Here is a 16,888-nt window from a genome sequence, read left to right on the forward strand (position 1 = left end):
CTTTAGGACCTTAAAGTACGTCACAATGGTATTGCTGGTGTACTTCAGGGCCCCTTCTTACAAAGAGTTTCAATAACTGATCCAATCAATCGTAACTCTATGGAAATCCATCAGTGTCATAATTTTTTCAACAGGAAATTTGCAAAATGACAGTTGTAAACAAAGCAGAACAAACCAAATTGTCAAGAAGGCAATGAATTTATGAATATACATCTATTTATCTGTAAAAACTTTTGAACAAACATGCATTTATATGTTGACTTTGCTGGCTCTCCATAATTTCGATTGATCCGATCAATCGCAAGTCTTTGTAAGACAGGCCCTAGGTCTCCGCGATATCTGAGACTTCGCAGAGATATCGAAGAGACATCGCGAAGACTGGAAAGAGTCTCTGAAACATCGAGCATGTTCGATTTTCTTGCGGCTCCTCGAAGACTCTATTATTCCTAGGAGATATCTCGGAGACGTCGCGGAGGCATCTCTGCAACGAGAGACATCGAGAGTCGCAAACAAGTGAGATACCCTCTTTAGGCAAATAGCCTCTAGCCCCTCTAGCTTTGTTCACGGAAAGAAAAAGAATCGAAAATCCAGTGAATGCATACATTCTTTTACAAGTCACGGAGCTGTAAAGCCAATTCATATCTATTGTGATTCAAATAAGGACAAAATGAATATGCAAGTTGCGAACGGAATAATTTTGTTACATTAGGGAAGGTCCACATCATCTAGATATTTGGTCTGAATATTATAATTGCAGTAATAATTTGTAAATACTTGGTAGCCAATACACAAATTCATTAATCTATTCAATAAAACGTTAAATTTGCTATTTGACTATTTTCATCGGGAAACCTCTAGAACAAATTGCATTTATTTTCAAGTTTGATCTCACTGTAACAAAATACTATGTTTGGAATCATTGTATTCGTTAGAAAGCTGATTGAGATTATCTTTGCGCAGAGGCAGTATCGTAGCCAATGAGGTTTATCCGAGGCGCGATTATTGCTAGTTGAAAACTTATCCCAATACCCCGCTCTGACGACGTGAAATACCGTCGGCTGTAGCAATTTTTCCAGATCTCCATGGAGATCTAATAATTTAAAGCAAAGAAAGATGTCCCATTACTTCTTCTTCTTCGAATTCTTCTTTTTCTTCTTCGAATTCCTCTTCTTCTTCCTCTTCTTTCTCTTCTTGCCTGTTCTTCCTCCCCTTCTTCTTCTTCTTTAGGACCTTAAAGTACGTCACAATGGTATTGCTGGTGTACTTCAGGGCCCCTTCTTACAAAGAGTTTCAATAACTGATCCAATCAATCGTAACTCTATGGAAATCCATCAGTGTCATAATTTTTTCAACAGGAAATTTGCAAAATGACAGTTGTAAACAAAGCAGAACAAACCAAATTGTCAAGAAGGCAATGAATTTATGAATATACATCTATCTATCTGTAAAAACTTTTGAACAAACATGCATTTATATGTTGACTTTGCTGGCTCTCCATAATTGCGATTGATCCGATCAATCGCAAGTCTTTGTAAGACAGGCCCTAGGTCTCCGCGATATCTGAGACTTCGCAGAGACATCGAGGAGACATCGCGAAGACTGGAAAGAGTCTCTGAAACATCGAGCATGTTCGATTTTCTTGCGGCTCCTCGAAGACTCTATTATTCCTAGGAGATATCTCGGAGACGTCGCGGAGGCATCTCTGCAACGAGAGACATCGAGAGTCGCAAACAAGTGAGATACACTCTTTAGGCAAATAGCCTCTAGCCCCTCTAGCTTTGTTCACGGAAAGAAAAAGAATCGAAAATCCAGTGAATGCATACATTTTTTTACAAGTCACGGAGCTGTAAAGCCGATTCATATCTATTGTGATTCAAATAAGGACAAAATGAATATGCAAGTCGCGAACGGAATAATTTTGTTACATTAGGGAAGGTCCACATCATCTAGACATTTGGTCTGAATATTATAATTGCAGTAATAATTTCTAAATACTAGGTAGCCAATACACAAATTCATTAATCTATTCAATAAAACGTTAAATTTGCTATTTGACTATTTTCATCGGGAAACCTCTAGAACAAATTGCATTTATTTTCAAGTTTGATCTCACTGTAACAAAATACTATGTTTGGAATCATTGTATTCGTTAGAAAGCTGATTGAGATTATCTTTGCGCAGAGGCAGTATCGTAGCCAATGAGGTTTATCCGAGGCGCGATTATTGCTAGTTGAAAACTTATCCCAATACCCCGCTCTGACGACGTGAAATACCGTCGGCTGTAGCAATTTTTCCAGATCTCCATGGAGATCTAATAATTTAAAGCAAAGAAAGATGTCCCATTACTTCTTCTTCTTCGAATTCTTCTTCTTCTTCTTCGAATTCCTCTTCTTCTTCCTCTTCTTTCTCTTCTTGCCTGTTCTTCCTCCCCTTCTTCTTCTTCTTTAGGACCTTAAAGTACGTCACAATGGTATTGCTGGTGTACTTCAGGGCCCCTTCTTACAAAGAGTTTCAATAACTGATCCAATCAATCGTAACTCTATGGAATTCCATCAGTGTCACAATTTTTTCAACAGGAATTTGCAAAATGACAGTTGTAAACAAAGCAGAACTAACCAAATTGTCAAGAAGGCAATGAATTTATGAATATACATCTATTTATCTGTAAAAACTTTTGAACAAACATGCATTTATATGTTGACTTTGCTGGCTCTCCATAATTGCGATTGATCCGATCAATCGCACGTCTTTGTAAGACAGGCCCTAGGTCTCCGCGATATCTGAGACTTCACAGAGACATCGAGGAGACATCGCGAAGACTGGAATTAGTCTCTGAAACATCGAGCATGTTCGATTTTCTTGCGGCTCCTCGAAGACTCTATTATTCCTAGGAGATATCTCGGAGACGTCGCGGAGGCATCTCTGCAACGAGAGACATCGAGAGTCGCAAACAAGTGAGGTACCCTCTTTAGGCAAATAGCCTCTAGCCCCCCTCTAGCTTTGTTCACGGAAAGAAAAAGAATCGAAAATCCAGTGAATGCATACATTCTTTTACAAGTCACGGAGCTGTAAAGCCGATTCATATCTATTGTGATTCAAATAAGGACAAAATGAATATGCAAGTCGCGAACGGAATAATTTTGTTACATTAAGGAAGGTCCACATCATCTAGACATTTGGTCTGAATATTATAATTGCAGTAATAATTTCTAAATACTAGGTAGCCAATACACAAATTCATTAATCTATTCAATAAAACGTTAAATTTGCTATTTGACTATTTTCATCGGGAAACCTCTAGAACAAATTGCATTTATTTTCAAGTTTGATCTCACTGTAACAAAATACTATGTTCGGAATCATTGTATTCGTTAGAAAGCTGATTGAGATTATCTTTGCGCAGAGGCAGTATCGTAGCCAATGAGGTTTATCCGAGGCGCGATTATTGCTAGTTGAAAACTTATCCCAATACCCCGCTCTGACGACGTGAAATACCGTCGGCTGTAGCAATTTTTCCAGATCTCCATGGAGATCTAATAATTTAAAGCAAAGAAAGATGTCCCATTACTTCTTCTTCTTCGAATTCTTCTTCTTCTTCTTCGAATTCTTCTTCTCGTTATTCGAATTCTTCTTATTCTTCTTCGAATTCCTCTTCTTTCTCTTCTTGCCTGTTCTTCCTCCCCTTCTTTTTCTTCTTTAGGACCTTAAAGTACGTCACAATGGTATTGCTGGTGTACTTCAGGGCCCCTTCTTACAAAGAGTTTCAATAACTGATCCAATCAATCGTAACTCTATGGAAATCCATCAGTGTCATAATTTTTTCAACAGGAAATTTGCAAAATGACAGTTGTAAACAAAGCAGAACAAACCAAATTGTTAAGAAGGCAATGAATTTATGAATATACATCTATTTATCTGTAAAAACTTTTGAACAAACATGCATTTATATGTTGACTTTGCTGGCTCTCCATGATTGCGATTGATCCGATCAATCGCAAGTCTTTGTAAGACAGGCCCTAGGTCTCCGCGATATCTGAGACTTCGCAGAGACATCGAGGAGACATCGCGAAGACTGGAATTAGTCTCTGAAACATCGAGCATGTTCGATTTTCTTGCGGCTCCTCGAAGACTCTATTATTCCTAGGAGATATCTCGGAGACGTCGCGGAGGCATCTCTGCAACGAGAGACATCGAGAGTCGCAAACAAGTGAGATACCCTCTTTAGGCAAATAGCCTCTAGCCCCCCTCTAGCTTTGTTCACGGAAAGAAAAAGAATCGAAAATCCAGTGAATGCATACATTCTTTTACAAGTCACGGAGCTGTAAAGCCGATTCATATCTATTGTGATTCAAATAAGGACAAAATGAATATGCAAGTCGCGAACGGAATAATTTTGTTACATTAGGGAAGGTCCACATCATCTAGACATTTGGTCTGAATATTATAATTGCAGTAATAATTTCTAAATACTATAGGTAGCCAATACACAAATTCATTAATCTATTCAATAAAACGTTAAATTTGCTATTTGACTATTTTCATCGGGAAACCTCTAGAACAAATTGCATTTGTTTTCAAGTTTGATCTCACTGTAACAAAATACTATGTTTGGAATCATTGTATTCGTTAGAAAGCTGATTGAGATTATCTTTGCGCAGAGGCAGTATCGTAGCCAATGAGGTTTATCCGAGGCGCGATTATTGCTAGTTGAAAACTTATCCCAATACCCCGCTCTGACGACGTGAAATACCGTCGGCTGTAGCAATTTTTCCAGATCTCCATGGAGATCTAATAATTTAAAGCAAAGAAAGATGTCCCATTACTTTTTCTTCTTCGAATTCTTCTTCTTCTTCTTCGAATTCTTCTTCTCGTTATTCGAATTCTTCTTATTCTTCTTCGAATTCCTCTTCTTTCTCTTCTTGTCTGTTCTTCCTCCCCTTCTTCTTCTTCTTTAGGACCTTAAAGTACGTCACATTGGTCTTGCTGGTGTACTTCAGGGCCCCTTCTTACAAAGAGTTACGTTTGATCCGATCAACCTCAACTGTATGGAAATCCATCCAGGTCCAAAAATTTTCTACAGGAAATTGGCACAATGTCCCTTGTAAACAAAAAGAAGCTAATAGAATGTTTTAGAAATTAATGAATGATGAAATATAACATCTGTACAAAATATTTTGAAGGAATATGCATTTTGTAAAGTTGACATTGCTGGCTTTGAAAAGTTGTGGATGATCAGATCAATCGCAACCCTTTGTAAGACGGGGTCCCGTCTTACAAAGAGTTTCAATAACTGATCCAATCAATCGTAACTCTATGGAAATCCATCAGTGTCATAATTTTTTCAACAGGAAATTTGCAAAATGACAGTTGTAAACAAAGCAGAACAAACCAAATTGCCAAGAAGGCAATGAATTTATGAATATACATCTATTTATCTGTAAAAACTTTTGAACAAACATGCATTTATATGTTGACTTTGCTGGCTCTCCATGATTGCGATTGATCCGATCAATCGCAAGTCTTTGTAAGACAGGCCCTAGGTCTCCGCGATATCTGAGACTTCGCAGAGACATCGAGGAGACATCGCGAAGACTGGAAAGAGTCTCTGAAACATCGAGCATGTTCGATTTTCTTGCGGCTCCTCGAAGACTCTATTATTCCTAGGAGATATCTCGGCGACGTCGCGGAGGCATCTCTGCAACGAAGGACATCGACAGTCGCAAACAAGTGAGATACCCTCTTTAGGCAAATAGCCTCTAGCCCCCCTCTAGCTTTGTTCACGGAAAGAAAAAGAATCGAAAATCCAGTGAATGCATACATTCTTTTACAAGTCACGGAGCTGTAAAGCCGATTCATATCTATTGTGATTCAAATAAGGACAAAATGAATATGCAAGTCGCGAACGGAATAATTTTGTTACATTAGGGAAGGTCCACATCATCTAGACATTTGGTCTGAATATTATAATTGCAGTAATAATTTCTAAATACTAGGTAGCCAATACACAAATTCATTAATCTATTCAATAAAACGTTAAATTTGCTATTTGACTATTTTCATCGGGAAACTATGAGGCGCCGAATGTACCATTATTATATAGAACAATTATTTGTTATATAATCATTATTTATTAAATAATAACTATTATTTATATATAATTTACATTTTATTTGTAAATAACTACTATTATATAAAATATCATTTCTAATTATTTATATATAATTCCAAGTAATACTTCATTATTTGTAAATAATAATAGTTCGACATTCCATTATTTATAAATAATGATTATTTGTTTTTCATTATTTATAAATAATGATTATTTGTTTTTCATTATTTATAAATAATGATTATTTGTTTTTCATTATTTATAAATAATGATTATTTGTTTTTCATTATTTATAAATAATGATTATTTGTTTTTCATTATTTACAAATAATGATTATTTGTTTTTCATTATTTATAAATAATGATTATTTGTTTTTCATTATTTATAAATAATTTGTTGAGTTTTCCATTATTTATAAATAATGATTATTTGTTAAATAATGAAAACGTCTACTTCATTATTTATAAATAATTTTTTCGAGTGCACCATTATTCTCATTATTTATAAATAATCATTATTTAATGTTCGAGTTTTCCATTATTTATAAATAAAGATTATTTGTTAAATAATGAAATATCTACTTCATTATTTATAAATAATAATTTTGTTTCAATATCCCATTATTTATAAATAATCATTATTTATAAACAATTTTTACAGTTTGCCATTATATACAAATAATCATTATTTATATACAAATAACCATTATTTATTAAATAATGCCATTATTTATTAAATAATGCCATTATTTATTAAATAATGCCATTATTTATTAAATAATGCCATTATTTATTAAATAATGGAAAACTCGCTATAACATGCAAATGTGGGACCGCCCATGATATGAATATTCATGATGCGATTTCCTTTTTCGTGATTTTTCTTCACAAATTTTTGTCCATTTCCTCTTCATAATGACATTTCTTGAAGCAATTTTCTAGGGATATGGTCTGATTGTAATATTCTTCATTTTCTATATAACTTCGTCTTCGTAGAAATATCAAAAAGTGTAATTTTATACGATTTTTCCTACAGTTCACAATCCCCATAGGCGCGCGTGTACGGTAGGGACAACCGGTGAATCGACGGAGTGCTCTTCATCGAAATACTACGTTGGTTGGTCCCCGGAAGTGGCGGGCGGAATTTAGCCCGAATCCTCGATGGAAGTCGATCAAGTGCATATGAGCTGAGAGAGTGAAATATCAGTGTACTTGTACAGGCCCTTCTACTTTTTATAAATATTTCTTGTTGCTTTTTTTGTTAAGTTAATTTTTCCTGGTGTAGAGATAAGTTTCAGTTCTAATAATGCACTTCAAATACATTTTGGAGTGTCTGTTTGAGGCGTTTGGGGCGATTTCACCCTGGCCCCAAAATGCTCGCAACGACAATACGGGGGCATGATGACCCCTAAATTTTTAAAAACTTATTTTTCTATTGAAAATTATCACAAAATTCACCAAAAGTGTGCACGAAAGCCTTCGTATTTCACTTTTAAAACTCCGAAAAGTGCCCAAATGACAAGCTTGGTCGCTTCGCTGTGTCGCTTTCAACTTGAGAACGTTTACGCGTCTGCTCCCCCCCCCCCCCTCCTCCAAAAGAAATTCTGTATACGGCCATGCTCTAAAGAGCCTGGCACATTGATTTATGTATACTTTCATTTTCATTATTTTTATCTCATTATCAACATGGCCTTACGCAGAATTTTTTCCAGGGGGGCAGGGGCCGGAGCATGACGCGCGTAAACTTTCTCAAAAAAATCTTGAAAGCGAGACAGCCACGGGACCAAGCCCAAATGACAAGCTTTGTCGCTTCGCTGTCTCGCTTTCAACTTGAGAACGTTTACACGCGTCTGCCCCCACCCCCCGAAAGAAATTCTGTGAACAGCCATGCTCAAAAGAGCATATGGCACATTGATTTATATGTACTTTTCATTTTCATTATTTTTATCACATTATCATCATGGCCTTACACAGAATTTTTACCGGGGGGGGGGGGGGGGGCAGCTAGGACGCGCGTAAAGTTTCTCAAAAAAATCTTGAAAGCGAGACAGCGACGCGACCAAGCTCAAATGACAAGCTTGGTCGCTTCGCTTTCTCAAGATTTTTATGAGAAAGTTTACGCGCGTCCTGCTCCCCCCACCCCCCCCCCCGGAAAAAATTCTGCGTAAGGCCATGATGATAATGAGATAAAAATAATGAAAATGAAGTATACATAAATCAATGTGCCAGGCTCTTTAGAGCATGGCCGTATACAGAATTTCTTTCGGAGGAGGGGGGGGGGGGGAAGCAGACGCGTAAACGTTCTCAAGTTGAAAGCGACACAGCGAAGCGACCAAGCTTGTCATTTGGGCACTTTTTGGAGTTTTAAAAGTGAAATACGAAGGCTTTCGTGCACACTTTTGGTGAATTTTGTGATAATTTTCAATAGAAAAATAAGTTTTTAAAAAATTAGGGGTCATCATGCCCCCGTATTGTCGTTGCGAGCATTTTGGGGCCAGGGTGAAATCGCCCCAAACGCCTCAAACAGACACTCCAAAATGTATTTGAAGTGCATTATTAGAACTGAAACTTATTTCTACACCAGGAAAAATTAACTTAACAAAAAAAGCAACAAGAAATATTTATAAAAAGTAGAAGGGCCTGTACAAGTACACTGATATTTCACTCTCTCAGCTCATATGCACTTGATCGACTTCCATCGAGGATTCGGGCTAAATTCCGCCCGCCACTTCCGGGGACCAACCAACGTAGTATTTCGATGAAGAGCACTCCGTCGATTCACCGGTTGTCCCTACCGTACACGCGCGCCTATGGGGATTGTGAACTGTAGGAAAAATCGTATAAAATTACACTTTTTGATATTTCTACGAAGACGAAGTTATATAGAAAATGAAGAATATTACAATCAGACCATATCCCTAGAAAATTGCTTCAAGAAATGTCATTATGAAGAGGAAATGGACAAAAATTTGTGAAGAAAAATCACGAAAAAGGAAATCGCATCATGAATATTCATATCATTGGCGGTCCCACATTTGCATGTTATAGCGAGTTTTCCATTATTTAATAAATAATGGCATTATTTAATAAATAATGGCATTATTTAATAAATAATGGCATTATTTAATAAATAATGGCATTATTTAATAAATAATGGTTATTTGTATATAAATAATGATTATTTGTATATAATGGCAAACTGTAAAAATTGTTTATAAATAATGATTATTTATAAATAATGGGATATTGAAACAAAATTATTATTTATAAATAATGAAGTAGATATTTCATTATTTAACAAATAATCTTTATTTATAAATAATGGAAAACTCGAACATTAAATAATGATTATTTATAAATAATGAGAATAATGGTGCACTCGAAAAAATTATTTATAAATAATGAAGTAGACGTTTTCATTATTTAACAAATAATCATTATTTATAAATAATGGAAAACTCAACAAATTATTTATAAATAATGAAAAACAAATAATCATTATTTATAAATAATGAAAAACAAATAATCATTATTTGTAAATAATGAAAAACAAATAATCATTATTTATAAATAATGAAAAACAAATAATCATTATTTATAAATAATGAAAAACAAATAATCATTATTTATAAATAATGAAAAACAAATAATCATTATTTATAAATAATGAAAAACAAATAATCATTATTTATAAATAATGGAATGTCGAACTATTATTATTTACAAATAATGAAGTATTACTTGGAATTATATATAAATAATTAGAAATGATATTTTATATAATAGTAGTTATTTACAAATAAAATGTAAATTATATATAAATAATAGTTATTATTTAATAAATAATGATTATATAACAAATAATTGTTCTTTATAATATTGGTACATTCGGCGCCTCATAGGAAACCTCTCGAACAAATTGCATTTATTTTCAAGTTTGATCTCACTGTAACAAAATACTATGTTTGGAATCATTGTATTCGTTAGAAAGCTGATTGAGATTATCTTTGCGCAGAGGCAGTATCGTAGCCAATGAGGTTTATCCGAGGCGCGATTATTGCTAGTTGAAAACTTATCCCAATACCCCGCTCTGACGACGTGAAATACCGTCGGCTGTAGCAATTTTTCCAGATCTCCATGGAGATCTAATAATTTAAAGCAAAGAAAGATGTCCCATTACTTCTTCTTCTTCTTCGAATTCTTCTTCTCGTTATTCGAATTCTTCTTATTCTTCTTCGAATTCCTCTTCTTCTTCCTCTTCTTTCTCTTCTTGCCTGTTCTTCCTCCCCTTCTTCTTCTTCTTTAGGACCTTAAAGTACGTCACATTGGTCTTGCTGGTGTACTTCAGGGCCCCTTCTTAAAAAGAGTTACGTTTGATCCGATCAACCTCAACTGTATGGAAATCCATCCAGGTCCAAAACTTTTCTACAGGAAATTTGCACAAGGTCCCTTGTAAACAAAAAGAAGCTAATAGAATATTTTAAAAATGAATGAATGATGAAATATAACATCTGTACAAAATATTTTGAAGGAATATGCATTTTGTAAAGTTGACATTGCTGGCTTTCAAAAGTTGTGGATGATCAGATCAATCGCAACCCTTTGTAAGACAGGCCCTAGGTCTCCGCGATATCTGAGACTTCGCAGAGACATCGAGGAGACATCGCGAAGACTGGAAAGAGTCTCTGAAACATCGAGCATGTTCGATTTTCTTGCGGCTCCTCGAAGACTCTATTATTCCTAGGAGATATCTCGGAGACGTCGCGGAGGCATCTCTGCAACGAGAGACATCGAGAGTCGCAAACAAGTGAGATACACTCTTTAGGCAAATAGCCTCTAGCCCCTCTAGCTTTGTTCACGGAAAGAAAAAGAATCGAAAATCCAGTGAATGCATACATTCTTTTACAAGTCACGGAGCTGTAAAGCCGATTCATATCTATTGTGATTCAAATAAGGACAAAATGAATATGCAAGTCGCGAACGGAATAATTTTGTTACATTAGGGAAGGTCCACATCATCTAGACATTTGGTCTGAATATTATAATTGCAGTAATAATTTCTAAATACTAGGTAGCCAATACACAAATTCATTAATCTATTCAATAAAACGTTAAATTTGCTATTTGACTATTTTCATCGGGAAACCTCTAGAACAAATTGCATTTATTTTCAAGTTTGATCTCACTGTAACAAAATACTATGTTTGGAATCATTGTATTCGTTAGAAAGCTGATTGAGATTATCTTTGCGCAGAGGCAGTATCGTAGCCAATGAGGTTTATCCGAGGCGCGATTATTGCTAGTTGAAAACTTATCCCAATACCCCGCTCTGACGACGTGAAATACCGTCGGCTGTAGCAATTTTTCCAGATGTCCATGGAGATCTAATAATTTAAAGCAAAGAAAGATGTCCCATTACTTCTTCTTCTTCGAATTCTTCTTCTTCTTCTTCGAATTCCTCTTCTTCTTCCTCTTCTTTCTCTTTTTGCCTGTTCTTCCTCCCCTTCTTCTTCTTCTTTAGGACCTTAAAGTACGTCACAATGGTATTGCTGGTGTTCTTCAGGGCCCCTTCTTACAAAGAGTTTCAATAACTGATCCAATCAATCGTAACTCTATGGAAATCCATCAGTGTCATAATTTTTTCAACAGGAAATTTGCAAAATGACAGTTGTAAACAAAGCAGAACAAACCAAATTGCCAAGAAGGCAATGAATTTATGAATATACATCTATTTATCTGTAAAAACTTTTGAACAAACATGCATTTATATGTTGACTTTGCTGGCTCTCCATGATTGCGATTGATCCGATCAATCGCAAGTCTTTGTAAGACAGGCCCTAGGTCTCCGCGATATCTGAGACTTCGCAGAGACATCGAGGAGACATCGCGAAGACTGGAATTAGTCTCTGAAACATCGAGCATGTTCGATTTTCTTGCGGCTCCTCGAAGACTCTATTATTCCTAAGAGATATCTCGGAGACGTCGCGGAGGCATCTCTGCAACGAGAGACATCGAGAGTCGCACACAAGTGAGATACCCTCTTTAGGCAAATAGCCTCTAGCCCCCGTCTAGCTTTGTTCACGGAAAGAAAAAGAATCGAAAATCTAGTGAATGCATACATTCTTTTACAAGTCACGGAGCTGTAAAGCCGATTCATATATATTGTGATTCAAATAAGGACAAAATGAATATGCAAGTCGCGAACGGAATAATTTTGTTACATTAGGGAAGGTCCACATCATCTAGACATTTGGTCTGAATATTATAATTGCAGTAATAATTTCTAAATACTAGGTAGCCAATACACAAATTCATTCATCTATTCAATAAAACGTTAAATTTGCTATTTGACTATTTTCATCGGGAAACCTCTCGAACAAATTGCATTTATTTTCAAGTTTGATCTCACTGTAACAAAATACTATGTTTGGAATCATTGTATTCGTTAGAAAACTGATTGAGATTATCTTTGCGCAGAGGCAGTATCGTAGCCAATGAGGTTTATCCGAGGCGCGGTTATTGCTAGTTGAAAACTTATCCCAATACCCCGCTCTGACGACGTGAAATACCGTCGGCTGTAGCAATTTTTCCAGATCTCCATGGAGATCTAATAATTTAAAGCAAAGAAAGATGTCCCATTACTTCTTCCTCTTCGAATTCTTCTTCTTCTTCTTCCAATTCTTCTTCTCGTTATTCGAATTCTTCTTATTCTTCTTCGAATTCCTCTTCTTCTTCCTCTTCTTTCTCTTCTTGCCCGTTCTTCCTCCCCTTCTTCTTCTTCTTTAGGACCTTAAAGTACGTCACATTGGTCTTGCTGGTGTACTTCAGGGCCCCTTCTTACAAAGAGTTACGTTTGATCCGATCAACCTCAACTGTATGGAAATCCATCCAGGTCCAAAACTTTTCTCCAGGAAATTTGCACAATGTCCCTTGTAAACAAAAAGAAGCTAATAGAATATTTTTGAAATTAATGAATGATGAAATAAAACATCTGTACACAATATTTTGAAGGAATATGCATTTTGTAAAGTTGACATTGCTGGCTTTCAAAAGTTGTGGATGATCAGATCAATCGCAACCCTTTGTAAGACGGGGTCCCGTCTTACAAAGAGTTTCAATAACTGATCCAATCAATCGTAACTCTATGGAAATCCATCAGTGTCATAATTTTTTCAACAGGAAATTTGCAAAATGACAGTTGTAAACAAAGCAGAACAAACCAAATTGTCAAGAAGGCAATGAATTTATAAATATACATCTATTTATCTGTAAAAACTTTTGAAAAAACATGCATTTATATGTTGACTTTGCTGGCTCTCCATAATTGCGATTGATCCGATCAATCGCAAGTCTTTGTAAGACAGGCCCTAGGTCTCCGCGATATCTGAGACTTCGCAGAGACATCGAGGAGACATCGCGAAGACTGGAAAGAGTCTCTGAAACATCGAGCATGTTCGATTTTCTTGCGGCTCCTCGAAGACTCTATTATTCCTAGGAGATATCTCGGAGACGTCGCGGAGGCATCTCTGCAACGAGAGACATCGAGAGTCGCAAACAAGTGAGATACCCTCTTTAGGCAAATAGCCTCTAGCCCCCCTCTAGCTTTGTTTACGGAAAGAAAAAGAATCGAAAATCCAGTGAATGCATACATTCTTTTACAAGTCACGGAGCTGTAAAGCCGATTCATATATATTGTGATTCAAATAAGGACAAAATGAATATGCAAGTCGCGAACGGAATAATTTTGTTACATTAGGGAAGGTCCACATCATCTAGACATTTGGTCTGAATATTATAATTGCAGTAAACTAATAATTTCTAAATACTAGGTAGCCAATACACAAATTCATTCATCTATTCAATAAAACGTTAAATTTGCTATTTGACTATTTTCATCGGGAAACCTCTCGAACAAATTGCATTTATTTTCAAGTTTGATCTCACTGTAACAAAATACTATGTTTGGAATCATTGTATTCGTTAGAAAGCTGATTGAGATTATCTTTGCGCAGAGGCAGTATCGTAGCCAATGAGGTTTATCCGAGGCGCGATTATTGCTAGTTGAAAACTTATCCCAATACCCCGCTCTGACGACGTGAAATACCGTCGGCTGTAGCAATTTTTCCAGATCTCCACCGAGATCTAATATTCTAAAGCAAAGAAAGAAATTTCTTCTTCTCCATCTCCTTCTTCTTTTTCTTTTTCATTTTTATCTTCTTCTTCTTCTTCCTTTTCTTCTTCTTCATTATCTTCATCTTCTCCTCCTTCCTCCTCCTCTTCATCTTGTTTTTCAAGAAACAGTAGGCCTACCTTTCTTAGTCGCAGCGACTAGTTGAGACTTTGCCGCAACATCCCCGCGACTGCCAGACAAAGTGCTTGACACCTTGTCTGAAGACGTGGAAGAGACGTTATGTTGGAGACGTCTCCGTGACAGGTGAGATTGGACCTTTTATGTAGGTGTCATCGGTTTTTCTGTTCTCCCGCATGTCTCCGTGATGTCCCTGAGAGGTCTCTGAGAATTCGCGGAGACATCGTAGAGACGTCTCAGTAGTTTTGGAAGTAATTAGTCTCTGAAACTGATGGAGATCAATGTCTCGGAGACGTCGTGGAGACATCGCGAAGACTGGACAAAAAAAGACTGCAAACAGTCTTCGGAGAGGTCGCTGGGGTGTCTCCGGCATATAGCCGTTGGCTATGGGTACAGAAGGACGAGGACCAACGAAAAACTCGTTAATCCAGATATTCTATTACACAAGCCACTGAGCTGTAAAGCTGATTAATATTCATTGTGATTCAAATTAGGACATACTGAATATGCAAATCCCGAACGGGTAAATTTTGTTTAATACGTTAGGAAACATGCACACCATTGAACCATTTTGTTCTGAATATTTATTGTAATTATCGAAGTAATGTTATTTTTATACTATGTAGCTGATGATACAAAGTCATTCTACTTAGAAAAACAAATATTTTGATTTGAATGTTGGGACTCGGAAAACTTCTAGATCAAATTGTTTTATTTTCAACGTCGATCTCACTGTAACAACATACTGTGTGTGGAATCATTGTATTCGGCAGAAAACTGTTCGAGATTATCTTTGCGCAGGGGCAGTATCGTAGCCAATGAGGTTTATCCGAGGTGCGATTATTGCTAGTTGAAAACTTATCCCAATACCCCGCTCTGACGACGTGAAATACCGTCGGCTGTAGCAATTTTTCCAGATCTCCATGGAGATCTAATAATTGAAAGCAAAGAAAGATGCCCCATTTCTTTTTCTTCTTCTTCTTCTTCCTCTTCCTCTTCTTCTTCTTCCCACTCTTCTTCTTCTTCCTCTTCTTCTTCCCCTTCTCCTTCTTCTTCTTCTTCATTTTCATATCCATCTTCTCCTCCTTCTTCTTCCTCATCCTCTTTCTTTAAGGAAATGTAGGCCTGCTCTTCTTCTTCGTCATCATTTTTGTCGTCTACTCTTCCTCCTCCATCTTTTTCTCCTCCTCCTTCTTCGTCGTACCACTACCTGACCACCCGACCTACTTTCCCTCGTAAGTTGCAAGATTACGTGACGTCAGCTCGTCATTTTTAGGACGTCATTGAATAATGTCACGTCTATTTCGACAGGGACAAGGGTTCTATTGCGTTTGCTCACTCTTTAGATGATCATAGGAAATGTTACAATTTTGAGGAGTTATTTTTGTGAGTGAAATTTAGAGACAGAGTGGAATGCAAATGTCACGCTGTAAACCCATCTTGGATAGTATAGAGCGAGTGAAAACCCACGCACATTTCGTGCCAAAATATTTGTATATAATGCAGTTTTCACTTTAGCTAAAATCGTCCTTAACCTTCCAAACTTTTCTAAAAGAGAATATATTTTCTACCACAATGCTCAATTCGAAAGGATTTTCAATTTTGCTTTGTGATTGTGTATGTGTGTGATACGAAGGGCGATCGGTGAGAATCTATCATGACATGTAAAATATACAAATCATTTCTACCGAGAATTCATATAATATTTTCAGTAAATGTCTGCATGATTATCAAGAAAATGGAGAGAGAGAGGGGGGGGGGGTATGGAGGTAGGGACGTGCACGGGACCTACCGATGAACGTTTATCATGTAGATAGAACAAAAGATATCCAACTAGCATCTGCTTCAAGCTTCAAACCACGACTACGAATCACGTGACCAATCGATTACGTGTTTTCCTTCGGATTAACTTCCACTGTTCATGCGCAGTGCAACAGAGAAACCATGAAGGAATGTGGTTTAATCATATACCTTCCGGTTTTTCTAACCAAAACGGGAACGGGGTGGAGGTCACCGAAGATGTAGTGGTGAAGAAGAATATCCTACACTTAAATTTAGACTTTAGTTAGTAATAAGACACTTTAAGATCAAGTTGGATATATACAGCGTGATTAGAACGTAATAAGACCAGCTGTTAAGACTTCCGTAAACAGAAAACCCCAAGCTACTTTTTACGCATCGGTCTGCTACTGTCAAAACGCATTGGAGGAAACACGCCCCCGGCAGCGCGTGGGTTAAGAAATGTGTGCCGAGTCGACGGCGCCACGCGGTCTTCAGACGCTACCTTGTGTCGAAGATTCTATCTATATTGAGGTTAAACCTGCCATGAAAGTGTCTCGTAGAAGGGCGTTGGCTGGATTTAAACGCACAGGTGAAGATGAAATGGATGAGGGTGAACAAAACAAAGAAAAAAAAATTGAGGGAGCCTGTTGGTATTACGTGAAGATGAGCATAGAAGATGAGATAATTCC

The 16,888-nt window shown here is 36.7% G+C and overlaps 1 protein-coding gene and 9 non-coding genes across 10 annotated transcripts; 9 read left to right on the top strand and 1 right to left on the bottom strand.

Annotated features, from left to right (window-relative positions):
* Window positions 1-322: 322 nt before the first annotated feature.
* LOC135156602 (cilia- and flagella-associated protein 251-like) lies at window positions 323-15,517 on the bottom strand. Its single transcript, XM_064109178.1, has 5 exons — window positions 15,311-15,517; window positions 11,529-11,633; window positions 2,347-2,451; window positions 1,126-1,230; window positions 323-481 (listed from the first exon to the last, which is right to left on the bottom strand). Exons 1-5 carry the CDS (start codon window positions 15,515-15,517, stop codon window positions 323-325), a joined length of 681 nt encoding a protein of 226 aa, XP_063965248.1.
* Window positions 949-1,089, top strand: LOC135156744 (U4 spliceosomal RNA). Its single transcript, XR_010295770.1, has one exon. It is a non-coding gene; the product is annotated as a U4 spliceosomal RNA (small nuclear RNA).
* LOC129276949 (U4 spliceosomal RNA) lies at window positions 2,170-2,310 on the top strand. The gene has a single exon (XR_008586141.1). It is a non-coding gene; the product is annotated as a U4 spliceosomal RNA (small nuclear RNA).
* Window positions 3,392-3,532, top strand: LOC135156745 (U4 spliceosomal RNA). Its single transcript, XR_010295771.1, has one exon. It is a non-coding gene; the product is annotated as a U4 spliceosomal RNA (small nuclear RNA).
* LOC129276956 (U4 spliceosomal RNA) lies at window positions 4,647-4,787 on the top strand. Its single transcript, XR_008586147.2, has one exon. It is a non-coding gene; the product is annotated as a U4 spliceosomal RNA (small nuclear RNA).
* Window positions 10,113-10,253, top strand: LOC135156746 (U4 spliceosomal RNA). Its single transcript, XR_010295772.1, has one exon. It is a non-coding gene; the product is annotated as a U4 spliceosomal RNA (small nuclear RNA).
* Window positions 11,352-11,492, top strand: LOC129276950 (U4 spliceosomal RNA). The gene has a single exon (XR_008586142.2). It is a non-coding gene; the product is annotated as a U4 spliceosomal RNA (small nuclear RNA).
* LOC135156747 (U4 spliceosomal RNA) lies at window positions 12,575-12,715 on the top strand. Its single transcript, XR_010295773.1, has one exon. It is a non-coding gene; the product is annotated as a U4 spliceosomal RNA (small nuclear RNA).
* Window positions 14,110-14,250, top strand: LOC129276961 (U4 spliceosomal RNA). The gene has a single exon (XR_008586152.2). It is a non-coding gene; the product is annotated as a U4 spliceosomal RNA (small nuclear RNA).
* On the top strand, window positions 15,207-15,347 carry LOC129276959 (U4 spliceosomal RNA). Its single transcript, XR_008586150.2, has one exon. It is a non-coding gene; the product is annotated as a U4 spliceosomal RNA (small nuclear RNA).
* Window positions 15,518-16,888: the final 1,371 nt, after the last annotated feature.

This window comes from Lytechinus pictus, chromosome 14, assembly GCF_037042905.1.
Source record: "Lytechinus pictus isolate F3 Inbred chromosome 14, Lp3.0, whole genome shotgun sequence".
In the NCBI taxonomy this organism is placed as follows: domain Eukaryota; kingdom Metazoa; phylum Echinodermata; class Echinoidea; order Temnopleuroida; family Toxopneustidae; genus Lytechinus; species Lytechinus pictus.